Source organism: Nanorana parkeri, unplaced genomic scaffold (assembly GCF_000935625.1).
Source record: "Nanorana parkeri isolate BGI_ZX_2015 unplaced genomic scaffold, ASM93562v1 scaffold356, whole genome shotgun sequence".
Taxonomy (NCBI): Eukaryota; Metazoa; Chordata; class Amphibia; order Anura; family Dicroglossidae; genus Nanorana; species Nanorana parkeri.
The window spans coordinates 554301-566857 of NW_017306624.1; the positions used below are offsets into that span (position 1 = coordinate 554301).

Sequence of the window (12557 nt, forward strand, 5' to 3'; positions counted from 1 at the left end):
CCCCCCCCCAACAGGCGTGTGATGTCACCCAGCGCCTGCCTCCAGGATTTGTTTTAATGTTTTATTATTTATTTTTAATTCTATATAATTTTAATTTTTTTTTACTCTTGGGGGGCTTTGGGGAAATTAGGGGTCTAAACAGCCCCGATATTTCCCATTTAAAATAGAAGAAATTGGAGGACACAAAATCCTCAATCTCTTTTCAGCAGCCTCTGTTCTAAATAAATGGAAAGACTTCCGGTTCCGGCGCCTGATGTAGCGGACACGAAGTGAGGAGCTCCCGCACAGCCAGGACTAACCTGCTTATAAAAGTGAATTCACGAATTACACAATTTTTTGTTTTTTTTCTCTCACTGTTGAAAGTTATTCGGGTCCAGTTGACTCGACGTTTTGGTTTTATCACCCCCTAAAGGGGTACACAGTTACCTACTACCTACAGTTCTCAGTCTCGTTCACGCCATGTAGAACACAGTTTACGACAATCCAGATTGGGAAAGTATCGCTCCCACATTTCAAGTTGATCATTATGCTTAAGTGCCTTGTATTGATGATTGTATATTTCCTCTGGTCTTTGCTGACATTAACGTGTTTTCTATTCCGTGCTTATCCCCCTACTACAGAAAAACTAATATGAGAGTGGTCTCCTGGAACATAAATGGATGTGGGACGACAATCAGGGGTAGCTATCCTTTTTCATAAAAAAATTTCTTATAGCATAGACCATATCACTGCCGACCATGAGGGGCGTAAACTGTTGGTGAAAATTAAGATTCACAATAAAACATATTCGTTATATAACTTTTACTTCCCCAATACCCCCCCGATGGCCTAGCCACATTCCTGAACTACCAGCAATTCTCAGGTCTGTCGATAAATGCTGCGAAATCTGTGGTTTTACCTCTCACCTCACATGCGACAAACTCTTTAGCGACATCTCGGACATTTAGCATTGCCAAAGGTCCCATTACATATCTCGGCCTGCGGATTGGTAAAACCCCGGCCTCTCTATACGACTTGAACTACCCGCCCCTCTTTGAAAAGATTCGTAAAGAACTACACTTGTGGAGGGACCTTCCGATCTCACTCTTTGGCAGAATACATCTTGTAAAAATGATCCCTTTTGCTAGACTTTTATATCCTATGCAGACACTACCTATCCTCCTGAAACACAAAGATATAACACAGTTAAACAAAGCTTTTCTAGCCTTCATATGGAGGGGTAAAAAGGCAAGGATATCGCTGCAAAAACTTTTTCTGCCAAGGGGTGAGGGAGGAATGGCTTTCCCAAACACAAGACTATATAATCTGAGTTGCCTACTTAGACACTCAGCTGATTGGATTGGATCCTCCTCCCACTACTCAAACTTTCACCTGGAAACAGAGATGGCACATCCCTGGAGACTTTCCAACCTTCTACATTGCCCCTTTTCTAAAATCCCCGTAACTCTAAGATCCAATGTTATTATTAGAGACACAGTAATTGCGTGGAGGGAGTCTCATAAAATGGTGAAAGCCAACCCGTACTTCTCCCAGTATGTGACCCTGAAAGGAAACCCATCATTCCCTCAGGGGGAGGAATATGACACTTTTACCAAATGGGAGACCAAGGGGATTACTAAATTCGCACAGCTCTTATCCCCGGACACAGGTAGGAGATTAACGTTCCAGGATTTCAGGAGGACATACCAGAGACCCGCACATGAGTTCCTACACTTCCTACAGGCGACAACTCATCTAGATAAGCTTGGCTCCACTGCATATACAGTAACCAATCATTCTCTCATTGGCAAGATCACGACCACAGACAGGCAGTCTATATCGAACATCTACTCTCACCTGAGACAGACATACATCCCCCCTTTGACAAGCTCTAATTTGTCAAAATGGCAAAACGACATTCCCAGTGAAGACTTGGTAGAGAAAATCCTGGTGGGGTACCGCTCCATTTGTAAGGCAATGGTGAACGAGCAATGGAGAGAGACTCAATTTAAGATAATACATAGAGCTTATTATGCATTCCAATTACAGCACACACCCATTCATGACCCAGGATATCTGAAGCACTGTCCCAAATGTCAAATGCCGGCTGCTCCACTATTCCACTGCCTGTGGCTCTGCCCCTCCATTCAGAATTACTGGAGAACGGCGATAGCATTTATGACCTCGGTGGTGGGTCAACAGATTGCGCTCGACCCCCTTCTACTTCTATTCGGATATTGGGACCTTCCTCTGGCGGTGAGCAAACACCACAGGCAATGGATAAATATAGCCTCCCTAGCAGCCAAACGCTGTATTATGAAAGAGTGGCTCTCCCCAAGCCCTCCCACCATACAGGGTTTACGACAGAATCTTCTGGAGCTTCTCCATGTGGAAAAACTGGATGCTGAGACCCAAAGGGAGGAGGATAACAGAGTGACTTTCTTTCTCAATAGATGGATGTCCTTTATAGACAGGATTTTTACTGCTCAAGAAAGGGAGTCATTCTTGTCCCCCTTTCAATACTCTACATACATGTTACGGTCTACGTTAGGGGGAAATCCATGATATTCATCAAGCTTATACAAAAAAAATTTTAAAGAACGAGATACCAAAGACACTTGTGAACCGTAGAGGTAGGACAATATATGTAAGACATGACACAAAGTAAACTAATAGTTAACAAGTTGATATGTTTAAACAAGAAAAAGAAAAAAAGAAGAACTGGTCAAAGCCTTGTTAATACAGCTGTTGCATAACGCACTCCGCTTTTGTTATGTATCTTATACTGGTCTGAGGCATCTGCGTATGCACTGTTTTTGTTTCTTGTTGTTTTACTTCTGACAATAAAATTGTTTAAATAAATAAAAAGCAGAGACTTCCCATTCATTCAGAAAATATTTTACTATCATCCAGTTTCTGAATGGGGAGGAGCCTCTGTATAGAGTGCTTCTTCCGATTGAGAAACTCATGAATGAACAGGAAGTGATGTAAATCACATCCTGTTCATTCATAACTGGGGACACATAGTACAATGTGTCCCCAGTGTTTGTCCTGCACAGGGGATTGGTACATATCACTGATATGTATCGATCTCTCCCACTCATCCACGCACACTGGGGCTCAGCTTCTCCTATGCATCCCCCCTGCTCTCCCGGGCAGAAGCAGCGGGGGATTCGAGAAGTGAAAGAAGCACTTCGGGGGGTAGATCACGATCGACCCTATGGGCACCCCTGCCTGCCTTAAGGCTTATTTAAAAAAGGAGAACTATGGGGAGAGTGAAATGTACTCATCACCATAGTTAGAGCCAACATGCGACACTGCAGCCATCACGTCGGCTCTATTGATTGAGAACTGAGGGATCACAAACCGATCTTCCCCCTGCAGGGAGCAGTGACCGTCACTGCTCCCTGCAGGGATTCCCAACTCCCCTCATTGTTCTTTCAGTGCTGACTGGAGGGACAGACAGGGGAGGGGGTGGGCACAACTGGTTCTGCCTCTAGAGAAGCCAATCAGGCAGCGGGGTCAGCTGGGTGGATCCTGTCAATATTGTCAGGATGTTTCCTGGCTGCAGCGCAGCTCTGAACTGTCAGCATATAGCGAAGCTGAGTTTTGGGTCACAGGAGGACATTAGTAAGTATCCTCCAGTGACCATAAAAAGAACTATAGCCAAAAAAGGTTTGGCCATAGTTCTCCTTAAGTCAGAAGAAAAAGTACCCCTCAGGTTATTTACCTATAGTACAAAAAGGATGAGAAACAAAAAAACATAATGACCCAAACACACTCCTTGAAGAGATCGTATAAAATGCAGTTTTCTTTATTTTTATGGAAAAAGCGACAGTAAGATTTGTAAAAGATTTGTGATTTGTTTTATACATATTGCCCATATGAAACTCAAAAAACAGAAAAAAAAACAAACATTGCAGAGAAGAAATAAAACAGTTTTTCCTTAGCAGTGCAATTCTTTCACATTGCAATGAACTGGTCAAGTATGCAACAGAAATAAAAAAAAAAAAAAAAAACATTTCTCCACTATTAGCATATCAAGAACTACAGTCCAAAGATCATTTAGATGTAATCATTTAAAACGGGACATCTTTGCAGTTCATCTGGAAATCCATCATCTGCTTGGACCCCTTGTATATAGTAGCACAGGAAGCTACCATGGCTGATTTAGGATAACCAGCCAATACGTCCACCTTCTGCTGTTCGGGAGGCTTGGCATTAGGAGTCAATTATTCAGATACAATTGTGCATTGTAGGGATGTCCCTATACAGGTACTAGCATCGGTATCAGGACCGATACAGGGCATTTTGACAAGTACTTGTCAAAATGCCCCGATACATAGCGCCGAAGCTTGCACTATTTTTTATTTCCTGACCTTCCGGCAGCTGTTCGGGAGAGCGAGCTGTTCGGGAGAGCGGCGGAGAAGCTCCAAACGGGGTCTTAATTTAGCTGGCAGGCGACCGGGCAGTGGCCGGCCAGCTAAATTAGGATCCCACCTGGAGCTCCTCCCACCGGACCAGCACTGACTCGCCACCGCTCTCCCCCGGACAGCGCCGACGACGACCTCACCAGCGAGGCACCATCATCGAACAGTGAGTGAGGGCAAGGGGGGGTCCCTATGTAGAAACTATTATTAGCAGAGGATAATGTAAATCGAATTGCCTGCAGTGTGTGCTCTATATGTACTACATATAGAATACACTGCAGACAATAGATTTACAATTATCCCCAGCTAATATGAATGGATTAAATGATCCATAGTACATAATATGTAGCTGTACTATGGATCATTAAACCCATTCATGTTAGTAGGGGAGAATTGTAACTATTACTGCAGAGTGTATTCCATATGTAGTACATATATATTTTACTCCTCTTTGCTACTACACAAATGGGTCCCAAGCAGAATGGACCTTTCCAGTTGAAGCGAAAACCCTCTTTAGTCATGTTCTGTCTAAATTAAAGATTTGGGCTTTTGCAGTTTTTACCTTGACAATACTGAGCATAAGAGAAGGGGGAGCGGGGATCTAAAGAAAATGAGTTTACTTACAAAGTTAAATAAGCCTATACAGCAATACAGTAAAAAATACAAATTAAATAGTGAGCTAACAGACCAAAATCTGAACACAGATTTACAAAAAAAAAAGAAGAAGTAGTAAACATAGATGCAGTATTGGTACAGTTAATTTAAAAAAAAAGCCAGTCTAGTTGCTTGTAAATTTTGTATTTTAAATGTTGCCCCAACATGCAGAGATTTAGGAATCTTAAGAACGGCATTGAATGTCTTGACGTACACAAAAAACTTAAATATCTTATCTTCATCTCGGCTCTTTTGGAATTCTACTTTGAAGTACTTAGAGGTCTAAAAATCAAAAACTTATATGTGATTTATTGGTCTCTGAACAGAAAGCTGTGCCCAGTTTGTCATCTTCGGAAAAGAAAAAAAAAAAAACCCAACCCAAAAAAACAAAAACTAGAATTTACAGTACATGATTATACGAAATTATAGTTTCACAAGTTTACATTGCATATTTCTGAGTCCATTCTCTTGCTATTCTGTTGTACCTGAAAAAGGAAAAAAAAAAAAAAAAAAAAAAAAAAAAAAAAAAATTCATTATAAGATCACAAAAAGTGATGACATTTAAAAAAGAACTCCAGGGAAAGTGATTAACCATTGCAGTGGGGCTGGGCTACCCCTGGCACTGCAAGGATTAAATGCTCATTTTGGTCTAGGGAGGAAATCAAAGTTATACTTACCTGATCCTCAGAGCAGGCTTGCTCTTGAACTGGTCCCTGGAACCTCCTACCCTCACTGCTGCAGTGGTCTAAGATCCTGTAAATAATCAATGTCTATACACCGTATATAGAATGTGAGGACGCAGAGGGACATGCCATTGCTGCAGCATAGGAGAGAAATTGGGGGGGGGATTGCAGTCACAAGGATCAGATGGGTATCCATTTGTTATTTTTCTTCCTAGACCAAAACGAGCACTTAACTCTTGCAGTGCAGGGATAGCACCACTGCAAGGGTAAATATTTTCCCATGGAGTTCTGCCTTAATACAACATGCAGGATATTAAAATGATAAAACATAAATTATGAAAGCAGCATAAAATATAAAGAGCATGGCTGTGTAGTACCCATACTACAAAACAGCCGTCAGATTCCAGCAGTAGTATAGCCAGATTAACAAACATGGCTGCTGGAAAAAAAGACAGCTCAGTAAAACTCATCTTCATCCTCGAAAGCTTTTACAGTAAAATAACTAAAATGTTACTTTCTTTACGATCCATTGAGGGACATATGGATTCAGGAATTCTGAATAGCAGTACAGCTGAGGGATGGGCCACAGTCACTGATGGATCCAAGACAAAACCAGGAGCCGTCTGCAACAACTAGGACCAATGTCCAAATCTGAACCAGAAATAGTGAAAATACCTACAGGGCAGGGGAACTCTGTTAACTACCAAGGGGAGGTCACAGAGGATCAACCTGATGCGAAGATCAGGGAAATACTCTCGAACACTGAACCTGCATCAGCAGGAGCCGAGAGCCGATGCAACCAACAGTTGGTGCGATACAACTACCTAAGCAGGAGAACAGACCAGCAAAACAAGGGAACACTAGGAGGTTTCACAGTCTCAAAACAGATTTTGAAGGGAAACACGAAAACATGTTTACTATGACCAGCCTAAGGATGTCTAAGGATGACAAAAGGCAATAACCCACACTGATCCATCCACTACCAAAGCTGGAAGAGATTTTGATGGACTTCCCCTACAGGCTGCCAAAACAGTCACAGTATGAGTGACTACAAAGAATCTGATCCCACAGGGAGTGTCTACAGGGGGGTTCAAGGTGACCTGTCTACTGACAACACAAGGGAATACCAAGCCCTCCAGCAAACGGGTCTTCCTTACAAGCAAGTGATAAAGCACATCAGAGTGCACAAACCTCTGTTGCCAGAATAGAGGGCACAGGATGGACAGAATCAGAGAGAAAAAACAGTGCCTCTAAAGGGAACCAACAACTTAATCGTCCAGTGAAGGTAACAGGTCACTCGCAATGTCACAAGTAGAGCCACAAGCCTTCAAAAGATGGTGTATAACTATATTACCAAATGAATATCTTATGGGGCCCAAGGTCAAGGAACCTACTCACACAGCAGGGTACTCTGAAAAAGCAGGCACTGAATGCTCTGGGGAACCAGACTCCATTTCCACAAATGAGGAAAGTCACGAGAGAGGAGTCCAGGAAAGTAATAAAAGATGGAAGGGACCACACAGTAAGGCATTATGACTGCTCCAAGTACACTGTGATAGACTATAGATTCAATACAAATTAACTAGGGATGCACAGATACTTTTCGAGTACCAGTGCAGATACTTGGCATTTTCAGGAGAACTACCAGGGTTGCAGCTGGGACCTGGCTCTGACTCTCCACCACTGTCCTGAAATCATTAGTCTGAATTGTTTTAGAAAAAAACTGTCACATGGCAACAAAAATGTATCCGTACTTGTAAAATTGGTATCTGTACATCTTTATTTATATTTATATAAACAAAATCGTACATTAAAACAGAGATGTACAGATCCCAGGAGCTCCGTGTGCTCCTCATCAAAGACAGCTGCCTCCTAATTTTTGAATTTTTCTCTAGTGTAGTCTTGGAGCTCAAAAGTATCAGTACTTGTACCGAGTACATTACTTGGTATCTGTGCAACCCTACAAATTAGTAAACTAAAACGTGAGATTGTAATCCATCATGGAAGTGATCTTAGAGTGGTGGCTACAACACACACACACACAGGGACCATGGGGAACAAAAGTAGCCACCCTCCTGAAGGAAGGACAGTGTCAGCACCAATGCAGAGATGATTTGAGAATCTACAGCCGAGTGATACACAAATAAGATATTTTTGTTAAATTTTAAAATGTAAAAAGGTTCTTGAATGCATTTTTAAGATCTAACTCCTGAGCTTAGTGTCACTTTAATGGCAAAGTACATTACATTAGCAAAAAAATTAATCTGAGCTATACAAAAAAGGTATATATTTCTGCATATAAAAGATCATACATACAAAATGTTTTCCCATTTTATTAAGAGGAGATAAAAATCACATACTTATCCTTGTCTGTCTTGTAGGTCTGTGCAATGTCTGGTACTAAAGGGTCATCTGGGTTTGGGTCACAGAGTAAGGAGCATATGGACAACAAAACTGAAAAAAAAAACAAAACATAAAAATTAGAGGTGCACCGAAATGGAAATTTTAAAAACAGAAATAAAAAAAATTGTCAGGCTGAAACCGAAAATGTTTTAGATATTTTTTTTTCAAATTTAATATTGAATTAATTTTTAAATATTTTCACTTTACTTTTAGGGGATTTGGGGAAATATAGGCATCTAAACAGACTGACATTCCACTTTTAAAATAGAAAAAGAGATTGAGGACACAGAGTCCTCAATCTCTTTTTCTGTATTCCCTGTTATCAATGAACAGGAATCCTCTATGAGTGTTCCTGTTCATTCATAACAGGAGAACATTGTATGTTTACTATAACCACAATCATGAATGAGCAGGAGGTTATGCAGATCACTCCCATTCATAATTGAGGATATAATACACATACTATGTCCTGAATTATCTACAAACACTCAGCAAATCACTGATTACTGAGTGTTTGTATCTTGCTCTCCTCTCTGACACGCTGTCACAGGAGGCTGAACGAGCGGTGTGGGAGGAGAGCCCAGCCTCCTGTGACAGCGCGGCCTGTCTCCACCAACACACCGCTCTGCCGGTCTGTGATAGGAGGCTGAGCGGTGTGGGAGGAGGCGCCGGCCGCTCACAGCGCTCGGCTATCAGTTTCTTTCCTCCCCACTGTGACACAGAGCAGCGCCCAGCGGGGAGGAAAGAAAGCAGGGATGCGCCGATCGGCAGGAAAATGGCACTTTCGGCATTATGCCAAAAGTGCCATTTTCGGTCGATATGTTTCGGCGGGCCGATATATCGGTGCAACCCCAATAAAATGATATCCGATTGCAGAAACCTGTAGTACTCATGAAATCAGCACTTAGGAGGTACCCAAAGTGATTTAAAACTTGTCTAGGAAACAAATCCAGCTGATGAACACTGGCCGGCCTTGGGAGAACTCTGTAGTGCACGTCTATTAGCCAACAATCTCGGTCTCATCAAAAGGAGCCATGTATGTAGGAAATCATATGATGCCATCCATTAAGTGCACACTTAAGAGCCCAGTCACATTATGTCTGGACCAGATCTGCATGCGTTTCTGCAAACGCGGTGTTATGCATTTGTGACGCTTGATGTGTTTTTGATGCGTTCCAGTGCTTTTTTGGGGGGCTGTTCATTATCTAGCTCTCTGTGTGCAAGTAAGCTGGTGACCAGGCATGTATTTGTATGCAGGCATGTTCTTTTTGATGGCGTGCACACACCCTTGAAGCTAGGAGAATCAAAGGGTCAATTTTGGACATTATATGAGGACTTGCAGGCACATCCTGAAAAGTTTTTTTCGTTCCCTCGTTATGTCTATTGGTAGGTAATATGCTTTATTTATCAAAAGCCCCCCTCTTTTTTTTTTTTTTTTCCTCATTGTTGCCTTCCAGTGCAATAAGCGTTTTTGCGTGTTCCAGTGCAGAGAAAAATGTGACATGAACCCAGAAATCACATACAAAGACACTGGGATGCATTTTTTTGCACGCAACGGTCTGGATCTGATCCAGATATGGTGTGAATAGGTCCTGACTCCTGACCGTTTATTCTCCTACTGACTAAAAGCATTTTATCCTCCAAGCATTCCATTAACTAGAACGGTGCATCTTTTTTTACATGCAAGAGCAGAAAAATATTGCACACGCGCACACAGAATCTAATGATTACCTCGGACACCTAACATTATATAAAGATTAATCACTACCTTAGAATCTGAACCAGGGAAGAAATGATTAGGGGCGCCTTGCCACCAGAGATGTAAGGGCTTTTGCACATGAGCACTAGCACCTGTATAGCAGAAATGCTGGCGTATTTCCACCGGCAGAGAGCTCCAGGTGCAGTGCGAAGCCTCACATTAAGTGAATGGCTGTATGCTCTTGTTGGCACTACAAAAACCATACATGCAAATGGATTTTGGACACAGAATGTGTGTGTCCAAGACTTTATGCTCGTCCATATGCGCGGGTTTATGTAGTGCTGGTGTATACCTGCCAACAGCACACAGTCACTGACTCTTACGTTGAGGCTTTGCGCTACACCTGGAGCTTGCTGTTGGCAGGACACAGTACAGGGCCGGCACCCGTGTGCAAGAGCCCTAATTGCAAAATGAAAGGGGTCCAATGTCAAAATCAGGCACAGGCTTGCATAAGAAAAAGTATCTATTGTATAAAGCGGCCCTTCTCAATCTTAACATGAAGGAACCCTTGAACTTACTTTCGAGTCTTAGGGAACCCCTGCTAATAATTACAACCATCTACCGCTTCACGGTGCGTTAGTGTAAACAGTAAATTAAGACGTAAAAACAAGTAGAAGAAATATAGCTGCAAGCAGCAATAAAGGTGGCCAAGCAGTAGAGCCGGTCATAGCGCATAAGATATTGTAGTTAGAGAGATTTAAAAAAGGACATGATTTTATGAATTATAAAAAAAGTCAAATTCAAAATGGCCGCCGACCTTGGTGACCTCTGGAAGCCATATTGTATTTGACAGTTATGATGTTGAGTTTTTATATAATATAACAAGTTGAACATACTTCACTAGTGATATAAATGCACATTTATGCAATTGGATGCAATGTCAAAAAGTGATTGGCTTGTGGCGGCCATAGTGATTTGGGGATCGGGCCTGGTTCTACAAACGTGGTAGAAGAGGTAGCCATGGATATATGTGGAAAGTTTTGAGTTATTCTGATAAATGGTTTCAGAGTTTAAGTTGCTTGCAGAATATTGCACCATCCAAAATGGCTGCCAAACCATGTGGTCACATGACTTGTAATAAACATATGATTGCAGAGCTCAGAATATCCTCACATAGTAATTTGTATATGTGTAGCCTTAGCGTTTATGAAAAACAGATGTTTGAAAATTGTCAGAAATAGGTTTGCTTAAACCAAGATGGCCACCAGAGCATGCGACCTATGACCTTTATGTTTCCAAGTTTTAAACACAGCACCCTTCTCTACCATTTGGCCAAATCTCATGAGTTTTTACATAACCGTGTGGCAATAATTAGCATTTGAAAAAAAAAAAAAGAGCATCAAAATAGAAATTTGTCGAATTTGACACAATTCAATATGGCCGCCGAACCATGTTACCAATTGACTTGTAATGATCAGTTGTGAATGCAGATCATATCATGACTATACACAGCAATTTGTAGCTTTATCAGTTTCTGAGAAATGGTGTTTGAATATGGAGCTGAATTTAATTACCTAAAACAAGATGGCTGCCAGGCAATGTGACCTATGACCTTTATGTTGCAAAATTTTTGGCATCGCATAGAGCTGTACCATTGGTCCAAGTTGCATCAATTTGTGAGTAACAGTGCGCTTATAACAGGCTTTTGAAAAAAAGGCTGTAACAATAATAACACTATCTAAACACCATTGGCTTGCAGCGGCCATTTTGATTTCGGGATCGGGCTTATTTCTACAACCATGGTAGAAGAGGTCTCCCTGGACATATGTGCAAAGTTTGGAGTTATTCTGATAAATGGTTTCAGACTTTAAGTTGTTGGCAGAATATTGCACAATCCAAAATGGCTGCCAAACCATGTGACCAATAGAGCTATAATGAGCACATGTGGCAACAGAGCAAAGCAGAAGCTAACACAGCAAGTTGTACATCGGTACCTTTAGCGGTTCTGGAGATGCAGGTTTCTGAATAGTTCACAAAAACCAACATGGCTGCCACATCATGTGACCTACGACCTTTATATTATAATAGCTCTGCAGAGCACAGGGCTCTACCACTGTGCAAAGTTTCATGAGTTTTTGACTTACAGAGCACTTGTTACAGGCATTTGAAAAAAGTGGCGGAATAATAATAATAAAAATAATAATAATCTGAACAGATACAATAGGTGTCTAGGAACTTCGTTGCTTGGCCACCTAATAAGGAATGCGGTATACTTTGTGTATTTGACACCCATGGCTGCGCTATATGACAAAAACTATTTGTTGTTGGGAGTCAGTGGTTAATTTTATCAGGAGAAAATTGCTCATTAAAAAGAACTCCTAGAAACCCTGTGGTGAAACCCTAGGGTAAAAAGGAACCCTGCTTGAGAAAGCCTGTGCTGTGCTCGGATATGAGCTGCTGCCCACTTTAGATCAATAAAAAGAATATAATCATAGGTTTAAGTTAAAAGAGAACTATGGGGGTAAGTGTTTTTCTCCATAGTTCTCTTAAGGGTCACGGGAGGACACATACTAGCGTTCTCCCGTGACCCAAAGCTCAGTATATCGCGAGCTAATGCTCGCGTTTTACTGCGACTGCCGCAACCGGGACGGAATTACTGTCGAGACACACCCAGCTGCAGAAAAAAACAAAAAAAAACCTGCACCCCTT

The 12557-nt window shown here is 41.7% G+C and overlaps 1 protein-coding gene across 1 annotated transcript in view; it reads right to left on the minus strand.

Annotated features, from left to right (window-relative positions):
* Positions 1-5303: 5303 nt before the first annotated feature.
* UBE2D1 (ubiquitin conjugating enzyme E2 D1) overlaps positions 5304-12557 on the minus strand; it is a 20809-nt gene continuing 13555 nt past the window's right edge. The window contains exons 6-7 of the mRNA XM_018558756.1: positions 8107-8200; positions 5304-5548 (exon numbers count right to left, since the gene is read on the minus strand). Coding sequence (XP_018414258.1) covers positions 5503-5548; positions 8107-8200 — 140 coding nt within the window. The 3' untranslated portion in view covers positions 5304-5502. The remainder of the gene's footprint in view (positions 5549-8106; positions 8201-12557) is intronic.